Below are 18,539 nucleotides of genomic sequence, written 5' to 3'. Positions count from 1 at the left end.
CTTGTTATGCCTACTCGATCAAAACTTTTCATAAGTTTCGCCTTTTATCAGGTCACCTCTCAGAGTTCTATTACCAAGGAAGACACGTAGCCTGTTAGTCCACATTTCTTCTATCCTTGGAAATGGTTCTTGCGCCACCTCCACAATTTCTATATTTTTTTTTGGTGGAATGGCTGTGGGGTGACGGGGCTTGTAAAATTTATGAAATTACCTATACATAGGTATCAACTAGTTTTGAGAATAAATAACTGATGTAATAACTTGGCTCAGTGATTAGCACTGGTGCCTCAAAGCGTCAGGGACCCAGGTTCAATTTCAGCCTTGGGTGACTGGGTGGAGTTTACACATTCTCACCAGTCTGCACACATGCCCCTGCCTCATACTGGAACATTTACTACTTTTTGCATCCAGTGGAATTAGAATACCCCACTTCCACTCTCCCCCGACCCCAGCAATATGCAAATACTCCAAATTCTCTGATCTCTAGCACTTTGGGTTTTTGTTTTCATATTTTGCTAGTAGGATTTTATGCGGACTTAACAGAAAAGAAACATTATAACCGAAAAGTACTTTTTGTTCTTTTGTCCACATAAGAATATCATTCAATGTAAATAATGTACAGTACTGTAAAGTGACCAGAGCAGAACTCTGCTGCACACTTCCTCAAAACTTGGTGTGTACTTGGATCCTTTAAGTGATTTCGCCAGCCTAGGTGGCAGCAATAAAGGACAATTTCCACTCAGCAATTGAACAGATTTTATCTTCCTGAAAACTCACCTCAGTCTGGATCATCCCATATCGTTGGCATCTCATAGTTTCAACAATGTGAGAAATGTCAAACTGTTGGCAGACAAAAGGAAGAGTTGCAAAGTGAGTAGCAATCCAACAGAACAAATGTGATTAGAACTCTGCAGCACAGAAGTTTCAAACCAACAAAAATCTAATAAAAGGGAGCATTACTATTCAACTCTTTCATGCTACTCTCTCTAATTTACATTAGCTTTGCATTCCATCTGTGAAAATAACCTTCCTTTGCATCAGTCAGGCTACCATTCTTCATGTATGGTCAGAACAATTGACAGGTTTTTGGTTTTAGCCATTCAATATATTATTAAAAACTTGATTAGAAGCACAAATCTATGGGCATGCCCAAGAGGCAAACTAGCGACCTTGTATTATAGTGTTATTTGAAATAAAATGAAAACTGACCAAAATTCCTTACAAAATTTCAAATCAAGGGGCAATAAATCCAAGCCATTGTTCAAAACTAGATTTCACAAAATGCAACTGACTCAGTATAACAGATACTGTAAGGTAGAGAGAAATCAAAAGGTGCATCTGCTGTCTTTTCTCAGTTTTCCTTAATCTTTACTTTCTGTTAACATGTGTGCTGTATGGTAAAACTAATGTATCCTGTGATTTTCATTATTTGCATTTCAAAAACAAAACTACACAAGTACAGGCATTGCTTTTAGGTCCATTTCTATAATGCAGCCCTAGCTGCTGAAATGCATTTCATAATAACATGACATCAAAATAACATTAAGTTAGTGTTTTTGAATGTAATAAAACATCCTAAAAACACTTACCAAGAGAGATTATCTAACATAATATCACTTTGTGCCTCAGAGTTAAATTATGATTGATCAATAGCTGGGTTGAAGAGGCAGGTCTAATGGAAAATCTTAAAAGGAAAAGGAGTTAAAGATGGAGAGAGGGGGACTTAGAGATGGAGAGGTTTATTGATGAACTTCCAGGGTGTAGGATCTACAAAGTTGAAAGCAGTATCATCAATGCTCAAACAAGTAAAATCATGCAAATTCAAAAGACTAGATTTGGATGAGCATTGATATCTCAAGAGGTTGTAGTGCTGGTGGAGGTTTCAGAATAAAGGAGTGATGAGCCCTGAGAGAAATCTGAAAACAAGGGTGAGCATTTTAAAAATCAAGACTTTGCTGAACTGGGACCAATACATTGTAGTCAGTGTGAAATGATGGTTGACTGGGATTAAGTGAGAGTTAGGATACAGACATTATTCATTATTTTGATGGAAGCTGCAGACTGGAAATAAATCTTCTGTTTTATAGTATAATTAAACCTTTCCTGTTGAATTCAAATTCGGAATTGCCACACAACAAAACAATTTTAAATTAAGACTGAGAATTTCATAAAATCGTATACTGGGTACAGCACAAGAACAAGCTGTTCACTGTGTTGTATGTATCCTGGCTAATATCTGGAGAAGTGACTTTACTAATTCCACTACCCGACCCTTACTCAGGAGCCCTGTATTTCTCTTTTTCTCCTCAGCATTCCCACAGAGCATTTCAGATGCTAAGCATTCATTGCGCAAAAATGCTTTTCTGGTTTTCCCATTAGTTCTTTTGCAAATCACCTTAGATCAATGATGATCTGCCATGGCCCCTTGTGATTTTGAACATCAAATCTTCTCACCTTTTTTTCTCCTCAGGAAAACCAACTCCAGCTTCTCCACGCGAACCATGCAACTGAAATCCCTCATCCCTGGAAATATTCCCAAATTCCCTCTCAAGGACTTCACAATCTTTGTGTATAATTCTGGACATGGCACTTTACAATGTTTTATAAAAGCTTCATTATAGCTTCTTTGCTATTGCCAGCTGTGCTTCTATTTGGAAAGCCCAGGGTCTGATGTGCCTTTTCAACCACCTCCTCAAATGCCTCAACAATCTTCAACAAGTTGTTTTCGTGAGTGTTTCTGCACTTCCTACAGAACTGCTCTACTTTATTATGCCTCTTCTCAGGCTAAATGTACCATTTTTTAGTTTTCGGTTTTAAATTTTACTTGTCACATGTCCACCCATTCCACCAGGCCAGCAATGCCCTCTTGAACGCCATGAATATCTGTCTCACAGGTTAACTTCCCTCTACACCCAATTCTAGGTCATTACAAGAATTCAACATTCCTTTCCATTTCCTGTCACTTGGCCGACTTTGCATCATGCTGCCACTGTCTTTATTCACTGGGCTTCACCTTTTTTTTGGTAGTTTATCAAATGCCTTTCAGAAGTGGAAATACACCATACCAATTGCATTCACTCCAAGCATTTCTGTTACCTTATCAAAAAAGGGTATATCGGTGCAGTTAAGAATAGGTAATAACTGCTGGCTTTACCAGTGATGCCCACTTCCCATGTACAAAAAAAACATGAATTACCATTGATAACTATGCTGGCTTTAATTAATCTACACACAGAACATACTCAAGTGACTGCTAACTGTGTTCCGGGTTATCACTTCTAAAAACTTTCGCATCATTAAAGTTGAATTGCCTAGTCTGTAGTTACTTAGTTTACAAAGTCGTTGAAGTATACAGCATGGAAAGAGACCCTTCGGTCCAACCTGTCCATGCTGACCAGATATCCTAAGTAAATCAAGTCCTATTTGGCCCATTTTCCTCTGAATCTTTCCTATTCATATATCCATCCAGATGCCTTTTAAATCATTTTTGATTAAGGGTAGCACTTGAAATTCTCCTGTCCTCTGGCACTACATTCGAGGAGGATTGAGAAGATTATGGCCAGTTGCTCCGCAATTTCCATTCTTATGAACTTCAGCATCCTGGTTATTTATTGGTTTTTAGCAACTTTTCTAATAACTTCTACTTTGATTAGCTCATACTAATCACAATTACCTGCTATTTTACTATGACTTGGACATTGCCCTCCTTGTTAAAGACACATGCAAATGAGTCAGTTAAGCGACTCAGCAAGCCTTCCAACTCCATATATACGTTTTTGATTGGTCCCTAATCAGCTCCAACTCTCTTCTTACTCGTCTTTATCAGTTAGTGGTTATAGAAGATTTTTGACTACCATTCATGTAAGCCATTAGTCTCCGCTCATTCTCTTACCCTGTTTGTGTCTTCTCCACTTCTATAATCAGCCTGGCTCACAAATGAATTAACCATCTATTAACAGTAATACAGCCATCTTTTCTGTTTCATTCAACTCTATTACTTTCACCATAAAACACAGGAGCAGAAGTAAACTATTCAACCACTGATGTAATTCTGCCATTCAATAAGATCATGGTTGACCTGTTAATCATCAATCCCACTTTCCTGTCTTATCCACATAATCTTTGATCCCCTGGCTGATTATAAATGTGTCTATGAATATACTTCATGCCCCACCTTTTACAGTCCTTTGCAGTAAAGAATTCCACGGATTTGGGACTGTCTCAAAAGAAGAAATTCTTCCTCATTTCTGTTTTAAATGGGTGACCCTTACTCTGAGATTAAGCCCTTTGGTTCTAGACTCTTCTAAATAGGGGGGGAATTACCTTTCTTCATCTACCCCATCAAGCCCCCTAAAAATTTTGTATGTTGTCTTTCATTCTTCTGAACACTAATTGTACAGAGCAAACCTACTCAGCTAGCCCTGTCTACCCAGAATCAACCTGAAGAACCTTCTCTGGACAGCCTCCAATGCCAACATCTTTCCTTAGATAAGGGAACCAAAACCATTCACACAATCTAAGCTGCAGTTTGACCAGTTGTACAGTAATAAACTGGTATAACTTTATCAAGATCTCATTGTTTTTATAATCCATTCCCTTTGAAGTAAAGGCCAACTTGCTATTTGCCTTCCCTATTACACATTGAATTTGGCTGTTGGATTTTGGTAATTCATGCACAATGAATTCCAAATTGCTCTGTGCTGTAGCTTTCTGCAGCCTTTCTGCATTTAAACAACATTCAACTCTCCTATTCTTCTCATAACCTCTCATATTCCCCTATTATGTTCCACCTGCCAAGTTTTTAACCCACTAACGCATCAGATCTACAGCCCATTGCAGACCCATGTTGTCATCCTACCTATTTGCAAACTTGGCATCAGTACATTCACATCCGTCATCCAAGTCATTAACACACAGGTACACAGATAAAAGGAGCTGGAGTAAGCCGTTCAGCTTTTTGGAGCTCGTTGTGTTACTCAGTACGGTAGCAGCTGATTGTCCAATTCAGCACCTTATTCCTGCTTTCTCTCCATACTATCGGATTCTTTTCACCACAAGAACTATATCTATCTCATGATTTGGAGATGCTGGTGTTGGACTGGGATGTACAAAGTTTCAAATCACACAACATCAGGTTATAGTCCAACAGGTTTAACAGGTCCAACTACCTGATGAAGGAGCGGTGCTCCGAAAGCTAGTGCTTTCAATTAAACCTGTTGGACTATAACCTGGTGTTGTGAGATTTGTAGGAGAAAGTGAGGACTGCAGATGCTGGAGATCAGAGCTGAAAATGTGTTGCTGGAAAAGCGCAGCAGGTCAGGCAGCATCCAAGGAACAGGAGAATCGACGTTTCTTTCCTGAAGAAGGGCTAATGCCCGAAACGTCGATTCTCCTGTTCCTTGGATGCTGCCTGACCTGCTGCGCTTTTCCAGCAACACATTTTCAGCTCAGTTGTGTGATTTGTAACTCTATATCTATCTCCTTCATGAAATCATTCAATGTTTAGGCTTCAGCCGCTTTCTGTGGCAGATAATAGTTGGGAAAGTACCTCAACTACATGCAAACCTTGTTCTTATTTCTATTCAATTAACTGTCAGAAAGTAAGTTGCAAGTTGCAACTTTTCCAATATAAAGTATATTGAGATTTGCACAGAAATCGCAAAATATCACTTTATTACATTCAGGGAGGCAAATGATGAATGGAACAAAGAAATTACTGGGATTACGGCAAGGAAAAAAAATATTTTTCTGACCATTTTAAGAAATTGTAGGTTATTTCATGAAACTGTGGTCATGAGTGAAGGCTTCACGTTTTTATTTTATGTGGCAGGAATTTAAAGTGCTGAATTTGTTGCTCTCCCCATTGCACCATAAGTCCCCACAGCTTAAAACTGCTAAAACCTGCTCTGCCAGTTACAAACTGTTGAAAGGTAAAAATCCAAAGTCAGCAGTAAAATTTGTTTGTTTGGTCAAATAATAATAAACTGGTTTGATTTTCATTCCTGTTGGAAGAATGCCTCTTGCTGCTGAACGGAAGCATTAGAGCATCATGTATATACACCAGCTGGATCAGCAAGCCCTTTTTGAAGCAGACAAGAAAGACCAGTTCTAATCAAAACATGCTGTGTAGCTCCAGATACAAGATGAAACATGTTTCTGCAGGTGTAAGCCCTAAATTAAAAACAGAAGTTATATCATGTGGTTTTTCTTTATGCTTCCAATTTTGTTCCTGACTGTTTCCTCATATTTATTTTTTATTTTTACAGTATTGTTGTAGTATTGCAGGCTTCAAAAATATATGTGTACTCATACATAGGGCCCAGCTCCATACAAAAGGCTAGGCAGTGAATGGCAGCAAACAATTTTGAGGGTACGTAACAGAGCACCACAGATTCTGCTCTGAGATAACTCTGCCTTTATATAACATCCTTCGTAACGTCAGGACAGTCAAAACATATGTTACAGCTTAGCTATATTTGAAGTGTAGTAAAAATAGAAATTGCTGGAGAAACTCAGCAGATCCGGCAGCATCTGTGGAGAGAAAGCAGAGTTAAAGTTTCAGGTCCACTGGCTTTTCTTCAGGTTTCTGATTTTATGTCTGATTTCCAGCAACTGCAGTTCTTTTGGGTTTTTTTTGAAGTGTAGTGACTATATAATGTAGGAAGCACAGCAGCTAATCTGCATCATGTAAACTCCCAAAAACCATATGACAATGAACAGTCCTAATGAAATGTTCTGACCTGAAACGTTGACTCTCTTTCCCTCTGATGCTGCTTGACCTGCTGTACTTTTTTCAAGATCCACTCTTTTTCCACAATGATCCCAGTGTATCAGGTTTTGATATATTGATTAAAGGATAAAGATGAGCCAGGATGACCATCTTGCAAAATAGTGTGATAGGATATGAGATAGCAGACAGTTCAATGTCTAATTCAAAAAATGCCACCACTAACATCGAGGCATTCATCAATATTGCAATGAGGGGTTTTACTAAATTTTGTGCTCAAGGCACTGGGATGACACATACTCCTATAATCTTCTGACTCAGAGGTAAAAGTGTTAACAACTGAGCCATGGTTGACACTATCTGATATCTACATCCGCACAGTCCAGGAAAGTGGTTGGAACTGAATCCTGACTGAACCTTCCCTAGCTCAGAAGTCAGTACCTCCAAGTTCCAATGACCCGAAGAGCTTGGTTAGCACAGGTTACCATTGTCAGGAGCCATTGGATTGACGATCTAGGAAGCCTGATAAACAGCAATGCTGATAAAAAGAACCCAAGCCACAGGTGACCTTAACCATCCACCCTTCCCTAGAAGCAAAATTCCCGTTATTTCTTACAAAAAGTTTCAAAGAAATTCCAGGAACCCAATGTTTTGCCTAAGCCATGGCTTCAGCTTTAAGTCTCAGGAAATCCCTACACCTGCTTGACAGTAGCCAAGTACACCTTGGGCTAGATTGGAAGGCAGGGAGCTGCAAAGTGGAGCACCTTGCCTCATGCCTGGCTCCTGGCAAATATCCACTCACCATTTGAGATTTCTGAGTGGCTATTTGATTGGCTGGCAGTCTTCAGAGGTGGAATATCCTTTCCAGGTGGGAGGACAAGTCTCAGCTCAAGATAGTTAACAGGCCAATAACATTAAGTGGCTGCAAGGCATGTTGATCATGTTGAGGTGGGCTCACCCGTTCCCTTACACTGGTGAGGAGAGGCTACTTGGGACAGACCATCATAAAGTTCAGCCCCTTGTCTTATTTAGTGTAATCACAATGCTCACATTCTCTGTCCTCAGCATCTTGGCTTGGGTGTGAGATCTCTTGAAACCCATGCACCTTTTTACGATGATGGCAGGCTTTACAAAGGTTTGTTGCAAATGTAGTCCCCACAGTACGTTTCTTTGCAGGAGGCTGGGACCCAAATTATTGCTGTCCCATCCTGTTTTCCAGACAGTCTGGCTAAGTCCATCCTATGGTGAACATTCACTCATGGTCTCTGCAAATTGTGCATGTGTATAAGGCTCAGACCATTCAAATAGGGTCCGATAAGATAGTGTGTGTATCTGCGGCTTTGTTAAAATCAAATAAAACAGCAAAAAACGTTCAGAGCAAACATTGAAGTATATCACAAAAGAATGTGAACTTTCAACCACATGAAAAAAAAACAAAAAGTTTAAGACACTTTGATAGTGATTTCTAATGAATGTGCAACTTGTTATCTTTAACTTGACTTTGGACCTAACCCTCACTTTTATAATTTTAGCGCAACCTCATTACTCACAAGCCCAAAATTTCTCTACCAGTATTTTGCAGTTTGCAAGTAAGTTGAAGGGATCAGTTGTGTCAAATAACAAAACTGCTTCAATTTTTCACTTGTTTTGCATTGCATAAAATGCTCGAGTTTAAGGATTCTTCTATGTGAGTCGATTGTCATATGCAAACTGGTGGAAGTTCATAATTTGGTACTAAAAGCTGAAACTGCTGGAAACCACAGTAGGTCAGACAGCATCCAAGCAGAGACAGCAAGCTAACGTTTCATGTCTAGATAACTTAGACCTGATGAAGAGCCATCTAAACTCAAAACATTAGCTTGCTCTCTCTCCACAGATGCTGCCTGACCTGCTGTGATTTCCAGCATTTGTTGTTTTCAGTACAGACTCCAGGATCTGCAGTAATTGGCTCTTAATTCAGTACTGATGTTTTTTGCCAAGCAAAAGTTGATAGAAAGAAGACGGAAATTGCATTGATACAGCAACTTCTACATTTCTCAGGAAATCTCAAATTGTTAATTACTTACTTTTAAACTATTATATAGGAGAGCATGGCAACTAATTTCTACACTGCCAGATTTCAGAAATGAGGTAAATGATCAATTGATCTGTTTTACAAAGGACTGAAACAAGAAAAAATATTAGCCAGGACACTGCTCTGCTATGGTGTCTTCAATGTCCAACTGACCAAACAAAGTTCGTTAAGTGTCTCACCTAAAACATAACACTTCCAACAATGCAGGCCGCTCTTAGCAATGCATTGATGGGCTAGCCTAGATTATGTGCTCAACTTTTCCCTGTAGCAGCAATTTAAGGAAAAAAAACCATAAATGATAATTTCGCAGAAGTACTTACATCAAGTCCTTTGCTGATCAATGTCAATACTGTATCTAGACAAATGAGTGTCCCTGAACGACCAATTCCTGCACTACAGTGGACAATTAAGGAGCCAGTACGTTTGATATATCTCATGTAGCTGAGAAAGGCAACTAATTGTTCTGGTTTGTCCGGGGTTCCATGGTCTGGCCAGGCGGTAAAGTTCAAATGCGTTACTTGTCGTGACTCGCCACTCTGTATAAACAAAGGAATAATTTTATCCAGCGAAATTAACCACAAAACATCTCCTGTCCTGAAAAATCAAATAAATACTCAAAATGGAGGTAGGAAAGCTGATTTTCCTGTGCATCCTGAAACTGGTTGCTGTAATTGTAATGATCTAAATATATCTGTCTTTAAGAGTTCAGACCATGTAAAAACCCTAGCTTTCTGATGATGGTAGCCTACCTCATGGCAATGTCAAATGATCAGACATGGGTGAGGAAGTGAAATATGAAAGCAAACTAGTTGCTGTCTTGAAGCAAGTAAAGGGATAATGCCAATTCCGCTGTCAATCCTTAACTTGACCTCTCCTTAAAAACACACAAAAAAAACCTAATCTTGGGTCTTACCTGCTTATCTCTCATAAGATCAGAGTGTACAGAAGATGCCCTTCAGCCCATCAAGTCTATACCACTAAAAATATACCACAGTCTATACTAGATGTACAAACAGATGAGGAACGACACCACTTTGACTGGGACAACACGTCCATCTTAAGACAAGCCAAACAGAGACACACACAAGAATTCCTAGATGCATGGCATTCCAACCGGAACTCTATCAACAAACACATTGACTTGGATTCCATTTACCATCCCCTGAGAAAAAGAACAGGAAATGACATTACCAACGCAAGGAAACTTAAACACACAAACAGAAAGCGGGCCATGCCACCAATGCTTCATCTGGAGACTCACTGATGAAGTTAACTGGAATGGTGACGAAATGTCTGAAGACGAAACTTCCAGCTCAGTGAGCAAACCTACCTATTAATGTCTATCTTTGAGCTTCCTCGTGTCTTGCCATTCATTAAGTACTCCCTTGTCTTGTTCCTTCTTCCAAAGTGCATCCACTCATATTTATCAAGATTAAATTCCATGTCGCTTATCAGTCCAATAAGTCTATATCTTCCCATAACCAATACCTTCCTTTTTGCTGTCAATCACCTGGCCAATCTTTGTGACATTTCAAATTTATTTGTCATCCTCCCCTCCATATTATAATCTACATCATTTATGTATATCACAAACAGTACAGGACCCACTGCATTCTGGGCTCCAGTCACATGAATAGTCTTCTACACTATCCTCTGCCTCCTACCACATTACCAACCTTGGATCCATCTTGCCAAGTTACCTGAGCTCCCAAGAATCTTTACCTTATTTATCAGTTTCCCATGTGGGACCTGGTCAAAGGGCTTACTGAATTCCAAATAAACTGCATCAACTTCCCTGTACTCATCCAAACATTTGGTCATCTCTTTTAAAAAAAATCCACCAGATTTGTTTGGCATTACCTACTTCTGTCAAAGCAAATACTGATTCTCCCAGATCAAACCATGCCTCCCTAAATGGAGATTAATTTTCTCTTTCACTATTTTCTTTAATAACTTCCCTTCCACTGATGTTGGATTCACTGGTCGTTAGTTTCTTGGTCTATCACTACAACTCTTCTTGTAGAGTCCCACTTGGGAGAAGGAGTACCCCTCTCTGGTGAGAAAAGGCCTTGCAAAGAATCTTAGGCCTACTTCTTCCATCTGCTTTTCCAAATGAACATCCTAGACACTGCGGGAAAATGAGGCAGCAGGTAAGGAATGTCTTTTTCCATTTTATTTATGTGACCATCCATAGCCTATGCTCTGTTCAGTCAGCACTAGATGCACAGAAATGGCATGCTGGACATTTGTTCCCTCTCCGACAGCCTAGACAACATTGTGACATGAAAATGCAAACAATTATACATTTGAGCACTCTATTACATAGTATCTGCTGGCAAAATAGACCAATTTCACCAAAACAATTGGCTGATCTATTCACACAAACCTGTAGGTTAATCATCTCAATTTTTCGAATAATAAATTCTTCCAGTGAATGACAACGTTGAAGGATTATCTTAATCTTGTTGTTAATTATTATTGATTTTCCCTGATGTTCTGGCCAATATCTTTGACATTTGACTTTGCCTCCTTCAACTTCAAGAGTCATCATGGCAATGATGTTCGACTCTTGTTCCCAAACCATCTGCCAAAAATCTGCCAGTGTATGAGGTAGAGGTCCTTGACATGCAATATATGTGTAGTCATGCTTATCCACTGGTATTTTTATAAAGCTGGCATTAATGTATCCGTGCTCTTCTCCAATAGGAACCCGTGTGCCATCATCTGCAAGTAACAAGTAATGAATTAATTTCCATCGCTTGCATCTATCAATGGCTTAATTATATTTATTTGAATATAGAACCGGGAGTAAAGATTTCATACTAAGCAGTAGAAAATTATCGGAAATCTTGTATTACAAAGTGGTGCAAAAATACTGCCACAGTTATAAATTAAATACTATCCTCTACTTGCTTCCGTTTACTTGGAAATTAAATAATTATCATGAACTTTAAAAGCAGCCGTTCTGTGAATAGTGGTGGAGATAGGAAGAGGAAGGAAACTGACAAGATCCTGGTGCCTGGATTGGGGGGGAGGGGGTGGGGAAGCGGAAGGAAGATGAGATGTTAAACAAAACATTGAGTTTATGCCTAACCTCAGAAATGCTAGCAAGTGTGTATGCAGTAACGTTTGTATCACAAGTGAGACAATATAGTTTGAAGAATTATCCTAACTTCCAGAGATAAACTTGCAATAAGTCAGGTTATGAAACATTACATACTGTTTATCCATTTGGCAAATTCAAGACGTTTCTACCATCCAAGAAGCACAGACAGTCATGCTATGGTATGCCTAAAACTAGTGATGTCCAACTGGGAGATCTTGTTTTTCAAATTGGTGCAAAAACGTTGCCACTGTTATAAATTAAATACTGTGCTCCACTTGCTTCCTGGTTTAAATGAATGACACTGTGCACTGACCTTATAGGAGAAAGTGAGGACTGCAGATGCTGGAGATCAGAGCTGAAAATGTGTTGCTGGAAAAGCGCAGCAGGTCAGGCAGCATCCAAAGAGCAGGAGAATTGATGTTTCGGGCATGAGCCCTCATTCCTGAAGAAGGGCTTATGCCCGAAACGTCGATTCTCCTGTTCCTTGGATGCTGCCTGACCTGCTGCGCTTTTTCAGCAACACATTTTCAGCACTGACGTTATAACACAGTCAGTGCTGTCTAAATTTGTTAAGAACAGTAGAAATAAGAACCTGCTTGGCCTTTGCCTGTTCGTATCTGCTCTGCCATTTATTAAGGTTATGGTTGATCTTCTGCTTCAACTCTGTATTCCATTATCTCATATCCCTCAATTCACTTCAATCCAAACATCTAGTGATCTTTGTCACGAGAACACTTGAACACTGACAGATATTTGAGTTATAAAATACTAATGATTCAGAAGCTACTCAATTAAGAGATTTCTTATAATCTCAGATCTGTGTTCCAGCTTCCCTAATCAAGGAACTAAGTCCTCAGTAGCCACCCTGTCAAGACCCATAAAAAAAAGTTACGTTTTAACTGGTCAACTCTTGTTTTTCCAAATCCAGAGTATGTAACGGTCTAGTCAATGCTATCTCTCCTCATAAGGCAATCACACATTTCAGCAGCGAGCTTCATGAACCTTTATTGCACTTTTCGGGCAAGATCCTTCCTTCGACAAGGAAATGAAAACTGCACACGTTGCTCCAGGTATGGCCTCAACAAAGTCCTGTACAACTGCAGCAAGACCTTCATTGATATTCCAATTTCTTTGTAATAAAAGCCTTGCCTTCCTAAATTCTTGATGTTTCACCATGTTAATTTTCAGTGATTCAAGTACAAACACATTTTTGCACCTCTGAATGCATACATTTTCCAGTTTCCCATCATTCAAAAGACATTGTTTATGTCTTCCTCCCAAAAGTGGATATCTTCATATTTTGCCATAGTCCCAACAACTTGACCATACTCTCTATATCCCTGCACCGCCCCTGCATGTCCTCTTCATTGTTTACTTTCCTGCATAATTTACTTCTGTCGGCAAACTTGAATATATTACACTCAGTTCCTTCATCTAATCTATAACATAATTTGAAAAGAGTTCAGGCCCAAGTATGCAGCTAGTTAAGTCAGCCAACCTTAAAAAAAAGTTCTAGTTAGTCTAGCTTTCCCTACGTTTTCTGGCCATTATTAATCAATTCTAACATTTTATCTCCAAACACGTGATTCCTATTTTTTTATAATAGTCTTTTGTGTTACACCGTGTCGAATGCCTTATGAGATTCCAAATAAACTAAATCCACTGTTCCCCATTATCCAACTTACTAGTCACATGTTCAAAAAATTCAGAGATTTGTCAAACACTATTTCCCTTTCATAAATCCATGTGATTCTGCCTAATCATGCTATGATTTTCTAAGAGTCCTGCTGCATGTTCTTACTAATTGATTCTTGTATTGTTTCTACTGATGTCAAGCCTGCTGGCATATATAATTCCCAGTTTTCTCTCTTCCTCTTTCCTTAATCAGTGGTGCTATACTGGCCACCTTCCAATCATAGGGAACTGTTCTAGAATCTAAGGAATTTGGGAAAATGAAACCAATGCATCCACTATCTGTGTAGCTACTCCATTTAAAACCCTGGGGTACAGTTGCCTGGCCTACCAGAATTCTTGCCACTGTGTCCCATCAATTTCTTCAGTAATACTACTTTGCTTAACAGTTTCCTTACAGCTTTATGTTGTGCTGGATCCTTGGATTCCCACTGTCCGTGAATTACTTTTCTGGGTCTTCAATGATAAAGACAGGTACAACATATTCATTTAATGTCTGCTGCATTGTTAATTTTACCTCTCAGCCTCTGGACGGCCTGTATTTATTTTCATTATTTTCTTCCTATTTACTTAACTATTAATATATCTTGCTAACTTATTCTCATTCTCGGTTGGCCCCTTTGTTGTATTCAAAAATGCTCCCAATCCTCAGGTTTACGCTCTGTTTGACAACATTTTAAGCTTCATCCGTGATAGACTGACCTAGAAAACTATCTTATACCGTTTCAAAGAACTGATCTGTCATACCATAAGTCAAGTTCTGAAGAAGAGTCACGGTGGCTCAGTTGTTAGCACTGCTGCCTCACAGCACCAGGGTCCCAGGTTTGATTCCATCCTCGGGTGACTGTCTGTGTGGAGTTTGCACATTCTCCCTGTATCTGCGTGGGTTTCCTCCGGGTGCTCCAGTTTCCTCCCACAACCCAAAAGATGTGCAGGTTAGGTGAACTGGCCATGCTAAATTGCCCCATAGTGTTAGGTCAATTAGTCAGAGGGAAATGGGTGTGTGTGGTATCCTCTTCGGAGGGTCGGTGTGGACTGGTTGGGCCGAAGGGCCTGCTTCCACACTGTAGGGAATCCAATCTAATCTAAAACCCAAAATGTTAACTCTGATTTCTCTCCATATCTGCTGCCAGACCTGCATAGTCTTTCCGGCAATTTCTGTTTTTGTTCCTGATTTCCAGCATCTGCAGTTCTTTCTGTTTTTACACTGTTACTCAAATCTGGTTTACTCAGTTCATAGGACGCTTATTATCCCCATAATTACTGCATAATTATATGGACCCTAAACTATAACCATGGTTAAATGAGCAGATGCACATCTCCAACTAAAGCCTTCTGCCTATTGCTGTTTACTAGCTCATCTCAAACTGATCCCACTCGATTCTTCCCCCACTATCTTTTTCCCATCCTGTATTGACAGAGTTAACTCTCTTTCCTTATCTTTTGCCTATCCCTTCTAAGTGTTGGGTGTCAAGAAAATCTTTCATTTTTATTATGAATACAAAGGAGGACCGGATAAATTATTTTTGTTCTATACCACATTATTTCTATAAATTTCTTCTTTCATTTGAACAATGCAAATAAATTAAAATTAGCACAACTTACTTTTGTTTTTCTGCACTGTCAGCTTTTAAAGAGTTTTTCGAGAATTTCTTCTTGTCAGTTTTAGTTTGGCATGCTTAGAGCTCTAACAGTTTTACTGTGTTTAAAGTGATAATTATACAGTCTTGTGATTGTTGTAAAAATGTTCAATTATAGAGTCATAAAACACAGAAACAGGCCCTTTGGTCCAACCATGCCGACCATAATCCCAAACTAAACTAGTCCCTCCTGCTTGTATTTGGCCCGTATCTCTCTAACCATTTCTTATTCAAGTACTTATTCAATCATCTTTTGAATGGTGTAGCTGTACCCTCATGCACCACGTCCTCTGAAAGTTTATTCCACACACGAACCATTGTGTAAAACAAACTGCTTGTCATATCTTTTAAAAATCTTTCTCCTCTCATCTTAAAAATATGCTCCCTTGTGTTTAAATCCCCCACTCTGGGGAAACTTACCTGTCATTCACCTTATCTATGCCCTTCATGATTTTATAAGGTCATCCCTCAACCTCCTGCACTCCAGTGAAAAAAGTCCCAGCTTATCTAGCCTCTCTTCATAACTCAAACCTGCTATTCACCGCAACATCCTGGAAAATCCCTTCTGAACCCTCTCCAGCGTAATAATAGCCTTCCTATAACAGAGCAACCAGAACTGGACACAGCACCCCTGAAGAGGCTTCAGCAACCTATATAAATAAAATGAATGCATCTAACTAAAAGAAAACTTGCAGCTTAGTACTTACATGGCAGTATGTTTTTATATCTGTTTTTCCTCCGATTATCTTTTGTTTGTCCAATTAAACATTCATCCAATGGTTTCAGATCTTGTAAATGCTGTTAAAATATATACATGATTAATCTAGAAGAACTGCAGCTTGTGCAAAACATTATTATATGCATTGTATTATAAATTATGAAGAATAATCAAAAGCAAAATATTGCAAATATTGGACCTCTGAATTAAAAACAGAAAAAAGAGTGGAGATATTCTGCAGGTGAGGCAGCGTCTGTGGAAGTAGAAGATGGGTCAAAAGTTTGGGTGATGTATTTCTAACTTTTTCACTTCAGATGAAAGGACAAATAGTTTCAAATTACAGTAGAGGATGAGTGGGGGCGGGGAGGTGCATTGCATACGGATAAACAGAAGGAATGGTCTGTGATAGGGTAAAAGACAGGAGAGATCAAAAAGGGTTATGGGGGAGAGTAAAATCATGAGATAATTTCTCTGCGCTAAACAGGATGGTTACTCTCAAGCTGATGTTGGATCAGATTAAATGACAGCGAGCTGGATACATCACTTTTCATTCAAAGAATCCAAGCTGATATATGAGGGTGGCGTACTGTACACTGAGCACTGGCACAAGCGAAGTGAAATTATATGAATTAGGAATGGGAATAGGCCACTAGGCCCCTTAAGTTACACTACCATTCAATAAGACAATGGCAGAACTAATTATTTCACATTCCCACCTACCCCTGATAAACCATCGACCCTTGCTGATCAAGAATCTGTCACCGCTGCCTTAAAACTATTAAAGCACTCTGCTTCCACTGCCTTTGGAGGGATAGTTCCAGAGACGTATGTTCTTCTGTGAGAAAAATATTCTGATCTGTCTTAAATGAGAGATTCCTTTTAAACAGTTGTTTAGATTCTCCCACAGGTGGAAATATCCTTTCCACAGCAATCCTGTGAAGATGTCTCAGGATCTTAAATGTTTCAACCAAATCACCTGCAAACTCTTCTGCAACTGGAATGAAACTAAGTTTTGCAGGAATCCACACGAACCAAATATGTGCAAACGTTCAAATGCACAGATTATTTAGACATTAGTATCACAGGTGAGAGGAGGGTTTATTTTGGGCTCAACAAAGTATACAGAGCAATTCTACTGTAACCATGACTTTTAAACAATGCAGCAAAACAGTTAATTTTAGTGACAGCTATATTAAGTAACAGCCGAATATCTTTTAATTTCTGAATCCTGTTTTGAATAAGAGTCAGACTGAACTTGAAATGTTAATTCTGTTTCTCTATCTACAGATGCTGACAGAACTTCTGATTTTCTCCAGTATTCTGAGTTTGTTACACACTTAATTTTAGTACATACCTCAAACTCCTGTGATGGAATCTGCTGATCTAGCAATCTGTGTAATGTTTTAACAATGGCATCCAGTTTGGAGCCTGTGTACTGACTTGCATGGAGCACCTTTACAACAGAAAGCGTAGCAAGCTTCTCTTTAGTTATTGGCCATTCGTCTACAAAAGTTAAAAAAAAGATCAACTCAAAATAGTCCAGTAAGTCAATAAAACAAAATGTACCATTATTAGTCTGTCATGCAGACACAAAAGGATTGTAGTTAAACTGGAGCTCAAATCAAAACTTTGTTTTCACAATGTGTGTGCAGGTCTTAAGGATGCAGCAGAATAATTTGTTTTATAATAATTTAAAGTTTCTGTGTTTAATAAGTTCAATTATACACATGGGCATGTATACATCAAATTACATGCTTATTTTGCCAGCTATAGAGAGTTTGAGACCATGCTCAACTTCTCTACTACTACTTGTCTTATTTGGGTTAGATACATTTTTGGCAAGATGGTGGAGGTGGCAGGGGAGGTGGTGTTCGGGCTCCTAGCCTGTCTGCTCCATCTTGCGTGACCGGTTTTTCAGGTTTTATTTTCTTTATTTAACTTTTCTGAATCAAATTAATCTTTTAGCTGCAGCTTGGTGATGGAGAGAGGCTACAGAGAGCTATGAGTAGCAGATCTGGTCCATTCCTTACGGTTGAGCAACTGTTCCAGTGTCAATGGACATAGAACATTACAGTGCAGTACAGGCCCTTTGGCCCTCGATGTTGAGCCAACCTGTGAAACCAATGTGAAGCCTATCTAACCTACACTATTCTATTTTCATCCATATGCCTATCCAATGACCAGTTAAATGCCTGTAAAGTTGGCGAGTCTCCTGCTGTTGCAGGCAGTGCATTCCACACACCTACGACTCCCTGAGTAAAGAAATTATCTCTGACATCTGTCCTATATTTATCATCCCCCAAGTTCAAGCTATGTCCCCTTATGCTAGCCTTCACCATCTGAGGAAGAAGGCTCTCACTGTTCACCCTATCTAACCCTCTGGTTATCTTATATGTCTCAATCAAGTCACCTCTGAACATTCTCTTTAATGAAAAAAGTATGGCCGCACCAGAGTTTTGTACAGCTGCAGCATGACATCATGGTTCTGAAACTCAATCCCTGTACTAATAAAAGCGAGCACATCATATGCCTTCTTAACAACCTTATCAACCTGGGTGGCAACTTTCAGGGATCTATGTACA

General features: G+C 39.2%; 1 protein-coding gene across 9 annotated transcripts in view; it reads right to left on the bottom strand.

Moving 5' to 3' along the window:
* The window catches only part of ptpn13 (protein tyrosine phosphatase non-receptor type 13), a 265,404-nt gene that overhangs the window by 2,489 nt on the left and 244,376 nt on the right, over positions 1–18,539 (bottom strand). For all 9 annotated transcript variants that reach the window (XM_072547657.1, XM_072547747.1, XM_072547874.1 and 6 more), the window contains 5 exons: positions 17,312–17,460; positions 15,947–16,037; positions 11,188–11,525; positions 9,122–9,337; positions 778–840 (listed from right to left, as the gene is read on the bottom strand). In XM_072547657.1, coding sequence (XP_072403758.1) covers positions 778–840; positions 9,122–9,337; positions 11,188–11,525; positions 15,947–16,037; positions 17,312–17,460 — 857 coding nt within the window. The remainder of the gene's footprint in view (positions 1–777; positions 841–9,121; positions 9,338–11,187; positions 11,526–15,946; positions 16,038–17,311; positions 17,461–18,539) is intronic.

This window comes from Chiloscyllium punctatum, chromosome 1, assembly GCF_047496795.1.
Source record: "Chiloscyllium punctatum isolate Juve2018m chromosome 1, sChiPun1.3, whole genome shotgun sequence".
In the NCBI taxonomy this organism is placed as follows: domain Eukaryota; kingdom Metazoa; phylum Chordata; class Chondrichthyes; order Orectolobiformes; family Hemiscylliidae; genus Chiloscyllium; species Chiloscyllium punctatum.
Note: the sequence above shows the minus strand (reverse complement) of the source record. Positions and strands in the feature narration are given on the sequence as shown.